The 19,579-nt window shown below is 42.9% G+C and overlaps 1 protein-coding gene across 1 annotated transcript in view; it reads right to left on the reverse strand.

Annotated features, from left to right (window-relative positions):
* The window catches only part of LOC100054999 (solute carrier family 28 member 3), a 50,770-nt gene that overhangs the window by 23,026 nt on the left and 8,165 nt on the right, over window positions 1–19,579 (reverse strand). The window contains exons 4-14 of the mRNA XM_070248919.1: window positions 18,885–19,074; window positions 17,648–17,792; window positions 16,090–16,203; window positions 15,392–15,469; window positions 13,236–13,316; window positions 11,784–11,864; window positions 9,726–9,851; window positions 7,965–8,095; window positions 5,115–5,283; window positions 4,521–4,718; window positions 319–400 (exon numbers count right to left, since the gene is read on the reverse strand). Coding sequence (XP_070105020.1) covers window positions 319–400; window positions 4,521–4,718; window positions 5,115–5,283; window positions 7,965–8,095; window positions 9,726–9,851; window positions 11,784–11,864; window positions 13,236–13,316; window positions 15,392–15,469; window positions 16,090–16,203; window positions 17,648–17,792; window positions 18,885–19,074 — 1,395 coding nt within the window. The remainder of the gene's footprint in view (window positions 1–318; window positions 401–4,520; window positions 4,719–5,114; window positions 5,284–7,964; window positions 8,096–9,725; window positions 9,852–11,783; window positions 11,865–13,235; window positions 13,317–15,391; window positions 15,470–16,089; window positions 16,204–17,647; window positions 17,793–18,884; window positions 19,075–19,579) is intronic.

Consider the following 19,579-nt stretch of genomic DNA (forward strand, 5'->3'; position numbering starts at 1 on the left):
CCACTTACCTTCCATTGGACCTCAGAATCCTTCTCCACGTGGCTGTTATAAGTCTACTGGAATTGGCACATGAAGTGAAAGCCATGTGTCATCCCTGGCTGGAGAGGCACCTGAGCATTTGGGCAAATTCTTCCCCATGTTAGCTTGGGTCTACACAGGGAAACTACATTGCAGAGCAGGGATAACAAATAGACCCCAAAGGATTTACTGCTCTTGCAGGGCCTTCTTTTCCTGACATGAATAATGTTACAGAGGAACATGGAGACCTGAAGCATGCTCACATGACATCTGTTGTTGAAAAATATTCTTTTCACTTACTGAATGCGCCGATCACCATTCCTAGGGAACAGATATTGGAAAAGCCACAGAGAGCGTAAGTGGCAATTGTCTCAGAATGAATCTGTAAAATAAGCATAAACACACAGATGCATACATGGTGTGACCAGCTTAGTAAATCTGACATCCTAACTGGGCTTCCTATTCTGACGACAGAATTGATACTGACAAATAAGTGCACAGTGCACGGTGTCAAACACCTGTTGCTTCCTAGACTCTTTTTTCCATTTCCCCTTCAATTTCGATGGAGAGAAAGGGGCTGTGTGGATTCAGAGACTCTCTACAAAGGGCTTGGAATTGGTAATCTTGGCCTCTACAAATGCTACTTTCTGCTCAATGACAACTTTTAATATTCAGTGTGTCCTGGCCACCTGCTACAATGTGCCAGGCACAGGACCAGCTCCGGAAGACACAAAATTGGTCCCATAAAATATTCACATTACATTTATTTGATAAAAGACTTATTCAGAATTATAAAGAACTGTTGTAACGCAATAATAAGAAGACAAGTGCCTAATAAATGAATAAAGAGATTTCACAAAGGACAAGCAAATGGCCAATAAGCATGTGAGAAAATGTGCAACAGTGTTTGTCACCAGGGAAATGCAGATTAAAACAAAGAGATCCCACTAAAATGGCTAAAAATGTGGACAATACTAAGGGTTAGCGAGGATTTGGAACAACTGGAACTCTTGTACATTGTTGGTGAGAATGTAAACTGACACAGCCTGTTTGTAAAATACAAACATACTTGACAGTTTCTTATCAAGTTAACATCCACTGCCTGCATGACCCAGCAGTCCACTCCTAGGAGTTTTCCCAGGAGAAATAAAAACATATGCCCACAAAGGCTGTACATGAATATTTACAGCAGCTTTATTCCTAGTAGTCCAAAGTTGGAAACAACTCAAACATCTTTCAACAGGCAAATGGATACACAAATTGTGGATTTCCATAAAATAGGAAGCTGCTTTGCAATAAAAAGGAAAATAACTAATATAGGCAACAACATGAATGCTAAGTGAGTCCACTCATATGAAATTGTAGAAGAAGCAAAAGTAATCTATGGTGAAAGAAAGATCAGTGGCTGCTGAGACTGAGTTGGGGTGGGAGTAGGGGGCTGTTGACTACAACTGGCCATGAGGATGATTTTCTAGGTGAGATGTAAATGTTCTATATCTGATTGTGGTCGTGGTGACACAGGTGATACATATGTCAAAACTCACATGTACACCAAAAATGAGCTTTTTTGTATGTAAATTGTACTTCAGTAAAAAGAATATAATTTGAAAGGAATCATATCAGTAAAAAGGCAGCTCACAGCTATCACAGGAGTCCTTTCCATCTGACCATGGGGTGTGCTTGCCTGTCTTTGCACCTCAGCTCTGACCAGCCCATAAGAACATTAGGTGCCCCTTGGAGGTGGAAGAATGGACTGTCCTCTCACAGGGCCGTGAGAGGATGGAAGGTGAATTCGTCCAAGTGTGAGTACGGCCCTCCGTCTCTATTCTAAGGTCAAGAGGAGTTGCTCAGGCCAGATGGTTCTTTCTCAGGGTGAGGGACTGACTGCAGAGGCTTGGAAGAGCCAGGGCACTTCACTGTTCACCGGAGATACACCCAATCTGGCAAAGGCACCCACACAATTGAGGCAATAATTTTTTCCCCCCAAATCCTGAAAATCTATGATTTGGTTCAAAGAACAAACCAGGTCAATGCTACATTCAAAACTTGTAGTGCCTTTCTTTTCTTTCACCAACTGGATTTTTTAAAGCCCACATTCAAGACTCAAGTGGTCATGGTAAGTTTTTGCTGAGAAAGCCCTTCTTCTTTTCATGGTTTCTGAGAACTCCTTTGTTGATATTTTCATTCAGCGTGCATATAGCAGGCAGGAAAATAAAATATATCAAGTATTTGAGCAGTCCACTGTTTCTGGAAAAGCTCATCCTCGTCCCCTGCTCTGTCTAGTGCTTTTCATTTAGTTCAATTGGCTTGAAAAAGAGGCAACTTATTAAGAGACCATGGCAGGAGGGAGGGCATGAAGTGCTCGAGAGTCCTCTTTCTCCTTCCTGGGGACCTGTGGAGGGGGGCACACAGATGGGGCCACGTAGGGTTTTATAAGAAGAGGAAAAGGAAGCTGGGGTGATTCTGCTCTGTCTTTGCCCATAAATGTGCAAGACTATGTGATGGAAAGAACTGCACTAGGAGATTAATAGTATATCCTACAGCTCTCCTAGCACAAGAGCAAAGATGCCATATGTACAGGGACAGTACACTGTGGTACCAATAGAAAAAATCGATAAGAGTGTTTTTCAACAAGGGACTGGCTAAAATAAATTATGGTGTGCTCGTACAGTAGAATATTGTGTCACATGCACTGGTATGGAAAGGCATTTGAGATATGTTATTAAGTACAAAGAGAAAGGCTAAGGACAGTGAGCATAATATGACACAGGGAGAGGAGCTAGTGTCAGAGAAAGAGGGAGGATGACTCACTTTTTCCTCTACACCTTTTTGTACCTTTTGACTTCTGTGCCATGAAATATATTATGTATAAACAAACAAGCAAACATGCAAAGTATTATCTTTAACAAAGAGAAAATGGAGTAATAAAGTGTGACATACACATTCTGACCTCTTACCTCAGATGGAGGTCAGAACTGGGCACAATTTGATGGGTACCATGGGATTTTTGCCTATGGACCCAGATCTTACACTTCAGTCACGTGGTATGTTTTCCAGGAGACTACGGCGATACCCCCACCTCTTCTTGGTTGGTATGCAGAAATTTCAGGACTCATTCCCATTTTGTTTATCTTGCCCCTGTTGGGGCTCACCCCCAACCTGAATCAGCTCTACTGGCCTGTCTCTATCCTCTTACTAACCTGCTCACAAACCTGCTCAGCACTGCCAGACCTGTGAGCTTGCTTTGCTCATTAACAAAACTTTCTGTCAGCAACTGGCAGTTGGGGATGAAAAACATTTCACTTAATTGAGCCTACAGTTTACTTTTCGCAGGGAAGCAAGCTGCTTTGTGGTGGCATCCAGACAATGAGGACATTCGGCCAAGCCCCACTGCGTGGTCAGCTGAAGAATGAGCATTTGAGAAACAGGAGTCCTATGCAGTCACTATTCACATCAGATACGTGGGTCAAATGCCCTGATTAGAACACACAAATCAACACTCTCCTGGGGTGTGCTGTTATTTTGTGTAACACGTGGAAGTGAATGTGCTTGTTTGGTCTCTGGGAGGCTGGAGAGTGGGGGCTGTTCAGAGGTGGGCCATCTCAGTTAGAAGCTTGGGCAGCATGCTTTCCCTCCCCTTTCCTTTTAAAGCCCAATATGCGCCTAGGACATTAATTCCAAATGGATTGTTTCCATGAGTCATAGTGGTGGCCAGAAATACTCACTGTTTCCCTGAGAGTTTCCGTGTGTGCCAATTCTGTTCTTTAGGAAAATAAAAGTTGGAGGCTCAGCTGCAAACATGGCCCAAGGAAGAGCCTCACCTGAGCTCCCTTATCCCATCCAAGGCTAAGGGGACATGGGCATCTCCTTGCAGCCTATTGACCTGAAGTCCTGACATAGTTCTAGAGTGCTTGTCTCAAAGGTTCAGATCACAGACCCTGAGCTTCTTCTCTTCCCTCATCTATGTGGAGAGCAGAGATTGTGTCTCAATACTTCGTTAGGATGTCCAGGCTCTAGGCTGCATTTAGGCAGTTTCTCAGAGTCCATAGAATTCCTTAAGCTGAAAGGAAGAGAGCTTCCTGATCATTAGACTCTGAGCTCAATGAGGGCAGAGGCCTCATCACTTGTTCAACGCTGTGGCCTCAGTTCCTAGGTGCATTGCACACAGAAGGCATTCGATAAATGCTTGTTGATGGATTGATTCTAGTCCCAGCTCTTATCACTCTGGGTTTGGACACACAGAGCTCAACAGTAAATGATCACAGTAGTAAAGATTAGTTGTGCTTCTACACACACAAACACACACATTGATTAATTCAATGTAACTGAAAATTATGAGGTGCTGTGTTCATTATGAGCTCTCGATTTGGGGTCTGTTTTGTCATCTTCTAAGTGCCTGACCTAACATAAAGAGGCACCAGTAACGATTTGATGAAACATATATATATATATATGATATATATGATAAAGAAGTGCACTGAAAAACCAAAATGTTTACTCACTGACATATATTGCTGGACACCATCCACAAATTTGGGTCCAGATCGTTTCCTTAAATCCACCAATTTTGAGAGGTAGTCATAGGCCACAAATTCACTGAAGAAGGTCTTATAACCTATGAGTTTGGCAACCATAAAGCTGTCTTGCCAGTTCACTCCCATCATCAAGGAAAAGGGCATGAAGATGTAGGAGCATATTATCTACAAAATAAAAAGTAGATACTTTATTAGACGTGATTTGCTCCTGTTCTTCTGCCTCATTCTCACGAAGAGATTGTTCCCACCCCCTCTGTGTCACCTGTGGGCACAGAAATCCCTTCACATGCCCTTGTCCATATTTATCCATTAGGAGTCAAGGTTGGAATTAGTCATATGAAGTGACCTGGATCCTTCGGATGGAGAGAATGACTGTATGTTGGGGGAAGGAGTGTGACAGGAGACAGAGAAAGAGCTGTGGGAAGATAGAGGATACATGAGAGGTTGGTGCTTGTGTACAAGTGCACTGGAGGCAGTAAGGGAAGGCGATTCACAAACCTATTTCATTTTTGAACAAAGACGGGCAGAAACAAAGTGGAGGAGAAACATGATAGAATATACCTCAAAACTCAGCTGTGGGTAGTCAAACATGTTTCCAAACCAGGACAGGGCTGAGTTCACAAAAGACAGCAGCGCCACGAAGGCAATCATATTCACAGCGATGTGTGCTACCACAGAGATGGATGAGGATGCTCCATGTGATGCTGCGTCTAGGAGATTCCTCGAATCACTTTATCAAAAAATAGCAATGGCAGAATTACCAAGGAGTTGTCAGCAGATGGACATCACAGATGTAGATATGGGGAAATCAGAGCTCATTCGGATGGAGAGACAAATTCTCAGGCCCATACCTTGGTCAAAATCCTCACCTGGGTTCCATGAAATCATGATGGGATTTATAATTACTGAGTGCAGGTGATGGGCTTATGGGTATCTAACTGTTATACTACTCTTTTAGTTGGGGGCATTTATAATTAAAAAGTTGAGAAAAGATAATATTATAGGTTTTAAAAATTATATTTAATTAAAAGTAGCTACTAGAGAACCTATTTATAAAATATCCATGGTATAAGAACTAATAATTCAAGGAAGGCCTGAATACCCATCACCTAAGAAATGGAAGGTCATCCTCACCTTTGAGTCCCCCTCCCCCCACCGTGCCCTTCCTTAATCTCATCCTCTTCAATCTCATAGGTACCTGGCTCCCTAGAAGTTGCTTATCATTCCCTTTCTTTTCAATTTCCCTATATGTCTGCATCCCTAAGTAATATATTGTGTAGGTTCACACATTTGCTAACTTTATAAGTGGAATCACACATATTCCATATACATATATTCTTTGACAGCTTGCTTTTTCATTCATGGTTATGACTTTACCCACATACAAACAAGGGGCAAATCTCAGAAACATGTTTGTTGACGTATTCTGTTCTTTAATGAAATACTTTTGAACATTCTAAATCCCTTAGTCTTTTCCACCCTTTTTTATTTGTTTTGCCCAGGGCAAAAGAAAATGAACTGAAGAGGGGTTAAGGATACCTATATCACACTTTCTTTCCCTATCATATGAGACACTTCCAGAAATGGTCATTCTATGGTTTTGCAACAGTTTTAAATCAAAGTTCAGTGAACACTACACTATATTTAAAATAAAATATCTACATTGAAGTCAAGTAAATATAATGACTTTTAGGCGTTTGAAAGGTTTTCAGCCAAAGCAATCTTGAGAAAGAAGAACAAAGCTGGAGGCATCACACTCTCTGATTTCAAACAATACTACAAATCTATAGTAATCGCAACAGTATGGCACTGGCACAAAAACAGACACAGAGATCAATGGAACAGAATAAGAGCCAAGAAATAAACCCCTGCTTATATGGTCAATTAATCTATGGCAAAAGAGGCAAGCATATACAACAAGGAAATGATAATCTGTTCAATAAGTGGTGTTGGAAAAACTTGACAGCCACATGCAAAAGAATGGAACAAGGCCACTTTCTTATACTATACACAAAAATAAATTCAAAATGGATTAAAGACTTAAATGTAACACATGAAACCATAAAACTCCTAGAAGAAAATGTAGGCAGTCAGCTTTTGGACATTGGTCTTAGCAATATTTTTATGGATCTGTCTCCTCAGGCAAAGGCAGCAAAAGCAAAAATTAATAAATAGAATTACATCAAACTAAACAGTTTTTGCACAGCAAAGGAAGCCATCAACAAAACCAAAAGGCAGCCTATTGAATGGGAGAAGATATTCACAAATGATGTATCCGATAAGGGGGTGATAGCCAAAATACATAAAGAACTCATACAACTCAATAGGATACAAACAAAAACTTCAATTAAAACATAAGCAGAGGACCTAAATAGACATTTTTCCAAAGAAGATATACATATGGTCAACAGAAACATGAAAATATGCTCAGCATCACTAATCATCAGGGAAATGCAAATCAGGACTACAATAAATTATCACTTCACACCTGTCAGAATGGCTATTACCAAAAAGATAAGAAATAAATGTTGGTGAGGATGTGAAGAAAAGAGAACTCATACACTGTGGGAGGGAATGTAAATTGGTGCAGCCACTATGGAAAACAGTATGCAGATTCCTCAAAAAATTAAAAATAAAACTACCATACAATCAGCAATTCTACTTCTGGGCATTTATTCAAAGAAAATGAAAACACTAATTCAAAAAGATATGTGCACCCCTGTTTTCATTACAGCATTAGTTACAATAGACAAGATATGGAAACAACCTAAATGTTCATTGATAGATGGATGGATAAAGAAGACATGGTATATACATACGATGGAATATTACTCAGCTGTAAAAAGGAATGAAATCGTGCCATTTGCGACAACATGGATGAACCTAGAGGGTATTATGCTAAGTGATATAAGTCAGACAGAGAAAGACAAATACTCTATGATTTCACTTATATGTGGAATCTAAAAAACAAATGGATAAACATAACAAAACAGAAACAAACTCACAGATACAGAGGTACAAACTTCCAGTTATAAAATAAAGAAGTCTTGGGGATGTAATGTACAGCATAGGGTATACAGTCAATAATATGGTAATAACTTTGTCTGCTGACAGATGGTTACTAGACTTGCTGTGGTCATCAATTCATAATGTATATAAGTGTTGAATCACTATGTTGTACACCCAAAACTAATATTGTATGTCAACTATAGTTCAATGAAAAAAAAATGTTTTCAAGTGCTGAAACAGGATTTTTGGGGTTGAAGTCTAATAGTCACTGGGAAATTAAATTCACTTTAATACTATAATTCACCATGCTCCCTTTGTCAATTTTTTGCTGTACTTTGAATGTGGAACTCCCTGACACCCCAGCTTGTATAGTCATTAATGAGGCGAACGAATCTCACTTACCTCATTCCCATTTTCATGGCATTCTTGAGGGTTATTTTAGGTGTTTCTGTCTCAGGCCAAAAGAGTTTAGCCACAGCCAATGAAGCGGGAGCTGACATAACTGAGGCAGTTAATAAGTGGGCAGGTGAAATCTGTGATTTTAGGAGAAAGAAGGCCAACTTAGGTTTAGCTTTTCCGTTGTGTTCAGAAAGAATGGCCCGAAAGCCTCACAAGGGAAGAGGGCAGGAATTGCGTTTATGCCAGAAAACAATGTTTCTTTGGAGGTTTGGAGGAGCTCAGCGAGCCAAGCTGGCATCACCATGAGACTCAGAGGGAGTAATTTGTGTGAATTGACCACATCCCTGGAGAGAGAGGCACAAAACCAAAGTCTGATCATTTCAGAAGAGAATTAATCCTGTGCTGTAGGAGCTTTCACAGATCCCTCCACCTCTCTGTGGTCCTTTTAAATGTTCAAACAGTCCCTAGAGCCCATATTTCATTACATCATCGATTTAGATGGGGATGTCTGGGGCTGCAGGCATGGATACAACACTCTCTGTCTTCCTTGTGCTCTTCCGAAAGTTTGTGCCTTTATGTAATACTCCTTTACGCAGAGTCCCTGTGATCTGCAAGCATCTCTGCTCTCCTCACTGCAGGTCTACTTAAAGTCTTTCCCCTCCCCTCCCCACACCCTTGTTGTTCCTGGATTCTCTTCCCTATCTTTTCAGAATTCCAGAATCAGCACCCCCTCCCCACGCCCATTCCACCCAGCACATTTCTGCAGGCGGTGTTCCCACAGTGGTGGAAGAGTGGATCATCTGGGCATCCAGTCACAGTGCTATTCCTGAGGTCTCCTTTACCCTTTTCCTCTTCCCTCTTCCTGCTGGTCAGCTTCCAAAGCCCAGATGAAGTCCTGGAGTGAAACTCACCTATCCTGTAAGAACACCCAGTTGCCTGGGTCACACGGCTGCTATTGGTCTCATTTCTCCCATGGGGGTTGCATATGTATGTGGTTTGTCGGCTCTCTGCTTGGGGCACACGCCCCAGTTATCATAAGGCTCTCCATCCCTATGCTATTGACCACCAGCTCTTAACGGGCTGTACATTGGAATCTGAGGAGCTTTAACAAAATACTGATGCCTGGGTCTCATATCAAGAGATTCTGGTTTAACTACTCTGGGGGATGGGCCTGGGTATTTGGGCTTTTAAAGGATCCCAGGTGATTCTAATGTGCAGTAAGGTTTGAGAACCACTGCTCTAGGTCAGGGTCAGAAAAATTTTTCTGTAAAGGGCCAGAGAGTAAATATTTTTGGCTTTTTGGGCAACAACTACTTAACTCTGTAGCATGAAACCTGCCGTAGAGAAACAAATAGGAGTAGCTAGTTTCCAGTTATAACTTCAATTACAAGAGAAGAGGCATGATCTAGAATTGGCCCATGGGTCATTCTTTGCTGACCTCTGGTTTAGATTGCCTTTACTAGTATAATAGGTTTTTTTCTTTACATATTTATATTTTCAGCCAAAGCAGCCTCATAATATGACTGTATTCTGACATGGTTGGATATGATTCACATTTAGGTGACAGGGATATAAAAGAGGAGCCCCAAAGCTCCTTTGGGGTAATCCATTCAAATGCCAAAGGAACTGTGACCAGCCATAGAGTAAAAAGGACACTCTTTCGGCCTCTTTATTCAGCAGCAATGGTAAAGAAAAAAAAGAAATGATAATAGCAAAGAAAGAAGAGGTGGCATTTTCCATAAATTGATCCCCAAACATTCTTACCCCAAAAGAAATGTATATGCCTAAGACATTTCCAGCAATGGTAGAGAACCCAGCGGTCATGATTGCATGGAGTTCAGACTTGGTGACGTGTGGTAAATACGGTCGGACCAGCAGTGCAGACTCTGCCTGGAAATGGAGAGTGAGTGACCAGATTAAGCGTTCCCTGTTGAGTCTTAGTGGGGTATGCCAATCTACTCAAAATTCCATCCTCTAAAGCAGTATTTCTAAGAGTGGATCGCAGACCCCCATGAGCATCACCTCGGAACTCTGTAGAAATGCAAATTCTCAGACTTACTGAATCAGAAACTCTGGGCATTGGAGCCAGCAATCCTGTTTTAACAGCCTTCCAGATGGTTCTGATGCATGCTGGAGTTTGAAAGCCTACACCCTAGCTGTCTGGGTCATTTGAACTCTAGGTCAGTGTGCAGACAGAATCATGTGTAAAGTTTGCAGGATTTGCAAGGCCAATTCACACAAGGCCCCCACTTAGCCTAGGACTGGACTCTGCTGGCTGGGGACACTTTCCTAAAGCTGGAACACCATTGGCCAAGCAACTCTGCCCAGTGGCCTGGTCTTGAGAATGGGCGATTCCCAAGCCTCTGTGACTTCCCATCTTCCAGCTTCATCTCGACAGACTTTAAACCTCTTTGCTCAAACCGCAGGGAAATAGAGATGCAAGCAGAAAAAACAAACAAGGACAGGTGCCCAGAGGCCTTTTTCTAATTGAGAATCAGAGACCCCTTCTTTCCCTTGGGTGGAAAGGAATCAGGTAGAGTGTAGTTGAAAAGGCTTGAGTCCCATCAAGGAGGGCAGGCGGCCTGCAGCCTCGAGCTCTTCATAAATAGTAGCTGAACTTTTAGCATATTAGGTATCAAATTGAGCATGTGTGCAATTTTACAATTTCACCCTATTATTTCTAATTGTTCTGTGAGACTGAATGTGTTGAGCATCAATTTATGGATTGAATAGAAATTCAGTACATGAGCCCTCTTACCCTGCATGTAGGAGTAATTGACTCAGAATGGTGCCCTAATTAGTCCAGAGGGATCTTATGATTGTAATTATAATAATTTCAACTCCTATGGAAGGAAGCATGGGCCCTGCTCCGAAGCCTCTGCTCCAGGTTAGCAAGCTGGGCTGGCCGATAAGAAGGCTCAGCTGCTTGGAGCAGTCATAAGCCTGGGATCCAGGGCCATGTGTTTTTCTGGGTGACTATTTTTGCTTCAAATCCAACTTCCTTGGGCAGCCATGCTAGCCAGCACTCACACTTGGTTTCCTTGGTATGTGACTCCATTTTGCCTGAAGCTACGTATGCAGAGTGATGAGGATGATTGTTACTATTTCTCACTCATCCACCCCTTAGGAATGCCACTGTTTTGAGAGACACTCCTTTTGCATCATATTTCTTTGCTTAAATGGATTTCAGGCAAAAGAGCATTTAACCATGGGATGGATCAGGGAGTGAAAATGCTTTTGCTCATCAGCATTGTTCTGCAGGCTCAGCAAAGACAGACTGTTTGCCAGTCGAGACAAGTTAAGAACGAACTCAGGTATCTATACAGCTGCACGGTCGTCAGTGGGAGCCTTTCCTGGTCTCTTTCATCGTCCCAGCCTTACACTACAGCAGGTGAGGTTGCCTGCTATGGGTTTGCAGGCTCAAGATAGCGGTGAATTCCATGTGAGTGAATGAGCTGCTTGTCTCTGAAGGGTGGGCCAGAGGCCTCAACAATTCTATAAACTTACAAAAGATTGGTTGGGAATCTATGCATGAGAAGTCCAATGCTTTGACAAAATGCCTCAACCTTTCGTCCTCTCCATCAAATTTCCAGAACCTCAATGCTGCATTCATGCACTGAGACTCTTGGAAGGGATCTCTCTCTCTCTCTTTTTCTCTCTCTGGAATATGGACTTTGTCTATCCTGAGGGGTCCTTATTTTGACACCATTCCCTCTACACTAAAAGAAATAAAACCATCATATTTTTTTATTCCACTTTCTGGAAGTGCATTTCAGAGGTGTTTTGCTTTGTTTTCCTTTGTTTTTTGATATTACAACTTACAAGTCCGACGAATATATTGACAGCAGCAACTACAGATTCAATAGGAGATGATCCCACAGTAACCAGCATGACCCATCCAATCTAAAAGGGGACAAGGGACAAAGTCAGTGAAGAGCTATTTGTACACACAAAACTTCAAAGTAGGGATAAAAGTCTTTGGAGGAAAATGCTGAGGCCTTCAACAACTGTGGGCAGGCCAGCAATGGTGCTCACAAGATTACATCTTACCTAGTCCTTAGAGCAGGCCAATCACACCCTCCTATTGGAGGGGTAAGTCTGAGTCATTGTACGTACTTTCAACATCATACGAATGAATTTGTATTGAAATGTGGTGGAGAAGTCATAAGTTATAATAATTGCTGACAGTCAGGGCAGGCTTACTGCATTCGGAGGCACTGTTTTGAGCCCTTGATCTGAGTAATGCTTTAATCCTCACAATAACCCTTTGAGGGAGGTCCTATAATTACGCCCATTTGATAGAAGTGGAAACTGAGGCACAGAACAGTTTAGCTGTTTTGTCAAAAACCACCCAGCTCATAGGTAGTGGAGTGTAGTTGACATTTGGCCCTTTCTACTTAACATTCAGTCGAGCATGGTTTATGGTCCCACTTTCATAGTGGCCCTTCCAACAGAGGCTGTGGTGCCTACCTCAGGATGGGGACTTCCTGTGGCATTCCTTCTCCTTAGAAATGAGCACAGTAATTCTGAATGTTTTAATCGACAATAGGAAAATCGCGGGCCTTGGTGCTCTTACTGAAATTCTGAATTCTGCTGGTATTCTGTTTCTCTCTCTCTCTCCATTTTATTTATTGTCAGGGATCCAAGGAGGGCTGGGCTGTGCCCAAACCCTGTGTGCACAGCCTCGCTATCGTGTGCATTCAAACCAGCTTACACGTTTCACACATTTCTGGTCTAACATGTAACGGTAGGACTGAGAGTTGCTGGGCCAGCAAGAATGAGATTAACTTTTTAGACTTTTTTCTTTTAAATTTGTGTGCTTATAAAAACCCCTGAAGAGCGAAAAGTAGCTTCCCCTTCCTGCTCTGATTCCCTAGCAGCTTCGAGACCTCCTGCAGAACCTCCTGTGGAAAAGCAGTGACTCTGCATAAGGCACAGGGTGGTCGCCAACATGGAGGACAGTGCTGTTCTCCCCGGCAGGTGTGGGACCTGTGGGAGTCAATTCTGTGGCTAAAGAAGTAATTGCTAAGGTTTCATGAAGATAACAGTGGGTTGCAAGTCAAAGCCCTGTCAGAACTCCCTGAGATAAGCTTCCCTCTAGGGACGCATGCAGGATTTTTGTGTTTGAATCCAGTAACTCGGGGTAGGGAGTAGAACTTGGTACGAAGAGAAAAGCACTTTGGAAAACTCTGAATAAATAGACTCTGAATAAATAGGACTCTGTCCCTGAAATAATCAGCTCTACAGCTGTCACCCATCCCTCTGGTCCCGTACCTTTCTAATGATCCACTGCATCAGTCTGAGATAGTAGAGCAGGGACACGATGGCGCCAAAAAAAATCACCATTGGCAGGACCTGGGGGAGGAGATGGAAGCAATCATGGGCTAACGTTGGCCTCAGGAGGATTAGTAGGTTTCAGATCAATCTCCTTCTTTCTACCTCCTTTTCCTCCTCTGAAACGTCATAAAAATACTGGAAATGCCTCTTCAACTAAACAACACTTTTATCAGGCAGCTGCTCCATCTACAGTCTCTGATTCTAGTTTGCTTGGATAAGTTTGAGTATATTTCCTAGGAAACTTGACATTTTTTTTCCCCTCTGCTATAATGATCTTTTCTTCCTTTACTGTCTCAGAGAAGGTATAAAGATTTAGGGGAATTGTAATAATTAGGCTCATTGAACTGAACGCCACTAGCAGATGTTCTTGTTCTGATATTAAATAGCCATGAGCTTCACAACTTATTAGCAGAGTAACCTGGGTCAAGATTAAATGCCAGCAACCTCAGATCCTTATTCAAAGTGGCTGCACAGATCAGATAGAGCACGGTAGGTCCTCACACATAGTGCCTCCTATAGAGGAAGCATCTACTCTTTCGGCTTTTAGAATGATAATTATTTTACTTATAGACTTTTGATCACTAACAAAAGATTAAACTTTGGAAACCAGCTTACTTCTGTGTTCACAAAGGTTGTCCTTTCCTAGATCCTATTTTCCTGATGCTCTTTGGATGCCTTCAATGCAGCCTGTGTGTCTACAGGGAGCCGTGTCTCCCCTGCAGAGACCACACAGAGCTGTGGTCTCAGTCCCTCCCCACCCATACCCCCCCCCACCCCTTCCCATCTGCTCCCCAGATAAATGGCCAGGGACGAGCTGCCACCAAAGGCTCAGAATGACTGAGGACGATTTTTAAAGCATCCAATTTAGGAAACTCTATTAATATTATATGTTAAAAGACACTCTGTGCCATCATTCAGAGCTCACGCACTTACGTGCTTTTCTTGGCTTTAATGGGCAGGGAGAGCCTTCCTGAAAGTGTCAGGGAGTCGAAGGGGCTCATCTCTCGGATGTGCCCACAGGGATTCTGTGCTGGCAGAGAGGATGGAGGCTACTGCCCTGGGGGGAGCGGGAGGGAGGTCTGAGACACTGGTGCAGTCTGGGCAGCAAGTCATGCCTTCTTTGTGACTTTATTTTTTCCAATTCTGGATTCACATCACGATATGAGCATATTTCCATCTCAATTTGTAAACACTTGACCTTTCAGAGATGGCTTAGTTATCTCAGCACCAAAGCATCAAATCAGCAGTTTAAAAAAATATCCAGCCTAACAGTTGGCCTAACTGAAACTGGAGTAATTTGGAGGTAAACTGGGAGTACCTAAGTGAAAAGACAGTTTAGAAGTGTAGGAACAATAATACACCACAAAAAGGAAAGATGAAGAAAAAACCAAATGCATCTTTCTGACTCATCAACAGGCATCTGTAGGGACTTCCCAGAGGACAGTGACTTCCTGGGGCTTGTGGGAGCCCCGGGAGGGAAGCGAAGAGGCCCGGGCATGGGGCCAGGTTGCCTTGCCACTGTAAAATAACACCCCTCTTTGGCTGGGAGAAGGCCCAGCCCCCAGGCCTCCCATAGGCAAAGGCTGTGCTGAAGGAAAATGGGAACGGTTTAGCACGAGGATGGTTCTGGAAAAACAGAGGCTGATGTGGGTGTCCAGTTGTCCTGATTGGCCTAGGACTGAGAGTTTCCTGAGCACAGATCTGTCACTGATCCTGGACCTAGCAGCCATTATTGGTCATATGCCTGTTCATGGCCAGGTACCTAATGATCTTTTCCCTGAAATCTCAGATACTGTTGCCCTGTATGATTTTTCATAAGAATCTCAGACAACGCTACAAGCCCTCCAAATGTATTCCAATATTTCTGACCCCTCTAGATGTTTCCCTTAATGCTATAGTAACAAAGTAAACATTTATAACCTACTGACTTCAGATAAAATTGTCATGAGAAAGGACAGTGGTGTGCTGTGCACCTATGACCTGCCCAGCAGTTATACGCCAGGTTTCTGGTAGTTGGGTTCTATCAGAACATCTACAAAGACTGAGAAGTTACTGAAAAGGATGTGACTCCATAGAAAAGGGTTTGGCTTTACCTTAAATGCAAAGAAGTGGTCTTTGTAGTTCTCACCAAAGAGAAATAAAGCACCAGCGTCAGTGTGTTCCAAGAAGGTCTGAGATAAAGAAAGGGCAAGAAGAGACCATTATAACCCCTGAAGTGGTGGTTACTGTTCTCAGGACCCACCAGGCCCTGCAGAGGGTGAGGACCCAGCAAACTTGTTGGATAGACTTGGAGAGTTAATTTTCTCAGCTTTTCTCCCTCCAGTGGGCAGCATGGAAGTGTATTTTTGAACTATAACTGCACACAGATTTCCCAGCATTTCTAACATTCCATCTGACTCTAGGGTGCTGAAAAGTAAGCTGGGCGTGGTAATTTGATCCAGAAGCAATAGATGGCACATGGGTGGCACTGCTGACCACTAGATGCAAAGAGAGCCTGTTTCACTGTTTGTGGAACCATCTTAGAAGTGTGACACCCCTTGGGCAGGATGAAGGGGGCAACCAGGAGAGGGGAGAGATGTAGTGGATGGTACGGGTGAGGGGCAACAATAATATTAATAAACTGGACAGATTAACATTTGACACATAAAATTATTTGTCTAACTCATGCTATGAAATTAAAATTTGAGTCAACTCATGCAGACAAATAAATCTATTTCTGACATATCTTGAGGATTATATTAAAATGTTAAAACACTATAAAAGTAAGCTATTCTTTTTGAACCCAACTTACCTCAACTTGTTTGCCCAACCACTGAAAAGCCATAAGTCCAGGGCCAGTCCTTAGTATTATGAGCCCAAGAAGAAACTGTAACCCAATTCCCCAAAAGACAGGCCTCCAGCGAACCTATGCAGAAAGATGGAGAGAGACGTATCTTATTAGAGGATGAATGCTGACCTCCACATAAACGCCCAGAGCCTCACTGTTTCCTTGGAAGCTTCTCACACGTGGCCTGTGACCCACCTTCTCTGGGAGGCCCAAGCAGTCATGAGCAGAGAGTCCCTTAATAAACTCATATGCAGAAATCTCAAGGTTGTATTCCCTCTTTCTAAACCTGAGTTTGACGCCTTCAGTCTCAGGGGAGTAGGGAACCATTATGCCATGATAAAACAACTCAAACCCAAAGAGTAGTCTTAGCAGGGCCATAAGGAGGAAGGATCTATCCTTGCTGGTCATGCTGTAAATATTCAATACCTATAATTATTTCCCCTTCTAGAAGATGGAGAGGCAGAACATGACTTCTCTGTGTGTCCTAGGTTTGTTGATCTGACAAACTGTAAGTGAATTAAGTAAAAAAAATTCCACCCTGTTGAGGGGCTCTCATTTCACTGCAAAAGGAACCAACTAACTCTAATGCAGACCCAGGGAGAGCAGAGTCATGGACAATCAGCTGCTTTCATTTTTGGTGCAGAGATGAATGGCCTGCAAAGAACTATGGGATTGGAGGCATAGAAAACAGCTGAGATGTTCACAGGGGAAAGAAGTGGATCACATTAGGTGACTTTGGTTTCTGACAAATGCTTTCTTTTGAGGGGTGAACCCTTCAGCCAGTAAAGTCTTCCAGGATTTGCCATTATGAGTCATTTGTGAACAACTGATGTCTCAGAATTTTTGCCCATGTGTTGGGTTACTGACTAACAGAACAAGGATGAAGCTGGAATTCAATGTGAACAAAACTGTTCAAGGACAAACTTTTGGAGTAAAATAGACAAAATTGCAAATAGAAAATTGATAAACTGCAGAATCCCATGGTAGAATATTACATTATTTACTGGTCTGGGAAATCTGGATCAAAATGGATGAGTTTTCTTTGAATGCGTGTTTGATGGGGAGAGGAGGCGACACGAGGAGAAGTTTTTTTTTTTTTAATTATTTTTTTATTGAGTTATTGATAGGTTACAATCTTGTGAAATTTCAATTGTACATTAATGTTTGTCAGTCATGTTGTAGGTGCACCACTTCACCCTTTGTGCCCACCCCCCACCCCACCTTTCCCCTGGTATCCACTAAACTGTTCTTGGTCCATAGTTTTAAATTACGAGGAGAAGTTTTACTTGACAGGACAGAACATGTCACTGAAAGTGTAACTGGAAAGTTACTGAGAATGAACAATGAGAAAGTGACAGTTCTATGAAAGTTCAGGAAGAAGGACCCCCTAGCCACTCAAAATATCATAGCAAGGTAAGAAAAATACTGAATAACAGTTAAATTCTCTCACACTCATTAATTTGAGCAATTTACACATGAGAAAAAAGAGGGAAAAAATAAAAAAGATCAATTTGATACTTACTTTGGTTGGGTTCTTGGAAAATGGAAACATCAGGATAATGAACATTATGAGCCCACCGAAGGACACCAGCTGCCGTTGGCCCAATTTGGCGGTGTCAAAGATCAGCCAGAAAACAACTCCCAGGATCAGAGAGCTCCAAATCACCCTGAGAGAACCAGAAATGGGGCATCTTTTGTTGCATTTGTGGCAACATTTGTCGCATTCAAGTGCTGGCTTGAAAATCATAATCAGGTTTAAAGTAACAAACATAAATTATTAAGAGTAGCACACTCTGGCACCAGAAGTTATGCTTCTAGAAATTGCAGCAGACCCTCTTTTGTTGTGTCTATAAAGGCAAATAGCCAAAAGCTTAAGCAATGTGTCCCCCTCATTCACAGCCCTTGGGCACTTCAAGGATATATAAAGGGGTGAGAGAGAAGAAAGGATGTTTGGAGAGAAGTCTTGTGATTCCTTTGAGAGATCTATGGGGAGTCTTCATCTCCATTTTAGAAGACAGGTGAGGCGTTCCTTTCTTCCCTTTAAGGGAGAACTTGAAATGCCTTCTCTGCAGTTGGGGGACCTCACCCGAGTGCCAGAGTGTCAAGTTGGTCTTTAGAATAGATGCAACTCCCTGGGGAATCAGGTGGGTATGACCAGGCTGACTCATGGCTTGGATGGCAGAACCAGAAAGGGTGCTGTGTTGGAATTGCACAACCCTGGTTTATTAGGCCAAGGATGTATGAAGTTTCCTGGTAGATCCCAGGTGGGCCATGCTGGGGAGAATGGGCCCTGTGTCCTACCAAGGAGGGCCACCTGGAGGGAGAGGAGGTCGCACAGAGAGATGCTGTGAGAAACGCCCTAAGTGGTCACCTGCAGGTCACTGGCTCCTGTAGGAGAGGTTTGGCTGTAATAATTCACAGACCCTTCCTCCCAAGGAGACCAGCTTTGTGCCTAGAGCAGAGGGTCACCTCCCCAAGTGAGAACCATCCTGTCCTTTGGACAACATCTTATCATTTAGTGACAGTTTAAATTAAGGAAGTTTGTAGGGACATTTGAACACATCTCAAATGTGTCATTACCTTACCAAGGCCTTGATTTCATGTTTGTAAAAGGAAGGCATTTTAACGGATTATTCCGTTGGTTGTCTCTAGCTTCAATATCCATAAATGAGGAAGCAATTTCAGAACACAGTTTTGGAAGAGTTTTCAAAAAGACTAAGCTCCCCTTCAACAGCAGTAAGAGAACCAACTGCATTTACCACTTCAGCCAGGACCAATGGTCGTCCAGAAACTCTCTGCCAGGAGACAGGAGCTCCTCAATTTGATGCTCATATTTGGCCATAAAGTGATCCCAGACCACAAAGAAGATGGCAGCCACAGTGATCACGAACAGAGGAACGGCTCTCTGAAAGTTGAGGGCACACGCGGCGATCACCATAGCCAGGTAACCTGCCTGGAAGCAAACGCAGACGGGGACCATCAGCACAAGCTGGACACCAGCCACAGCACCAATCGGCTCAGTCAAGGGGAGGTTCAGTCGAGGGACCATTGAAGGTGGGAGTGGTTGTGATAGGGCTGTGGGCTCCTCTGACTATAAATAGTGTATTTTGGGAGATTTTTTTGTTTTTCCAAGCCAGTCCCTAACAGTGTCACCATGAACACTAGGAGGACAGCACGCTAGGTCTTTTTCGCTTATAGAACCTAAGAGTTCTCGAATCCTGACACTTCATCACCCAGCCTCTCACGCAGTACTAACCACTTTTTTCTGGCATTCAGACTTGGCAGGTGAGCTTCCGTGAGAGAAAGGCCAGGAGTTGAAGCAACCACTGACTAAAGGTATTGATTCTCCTGGTTTGCAGCTCAGATTTGGCCTAAGCTTGAGTAGGAAAACAGGCCCACCAACCATCTCTACGTGTTCCGGGATCTCTACAGAAAAGGGGACGGGGTGGGGCAA

Source organism: Equus caballus, chromosome 23 (genome assembly GCF_041296265.1).
Source record: "Equus caballus isolate H_3958 breed thoroughbred chromosome 23, TB-T2T, whole genome shotgun sequence".
NCBI lineage: Eukaryota > Metazoa > Chordata > Mammalia > Perissodactyla > Equidae > Equus > Equus caballus.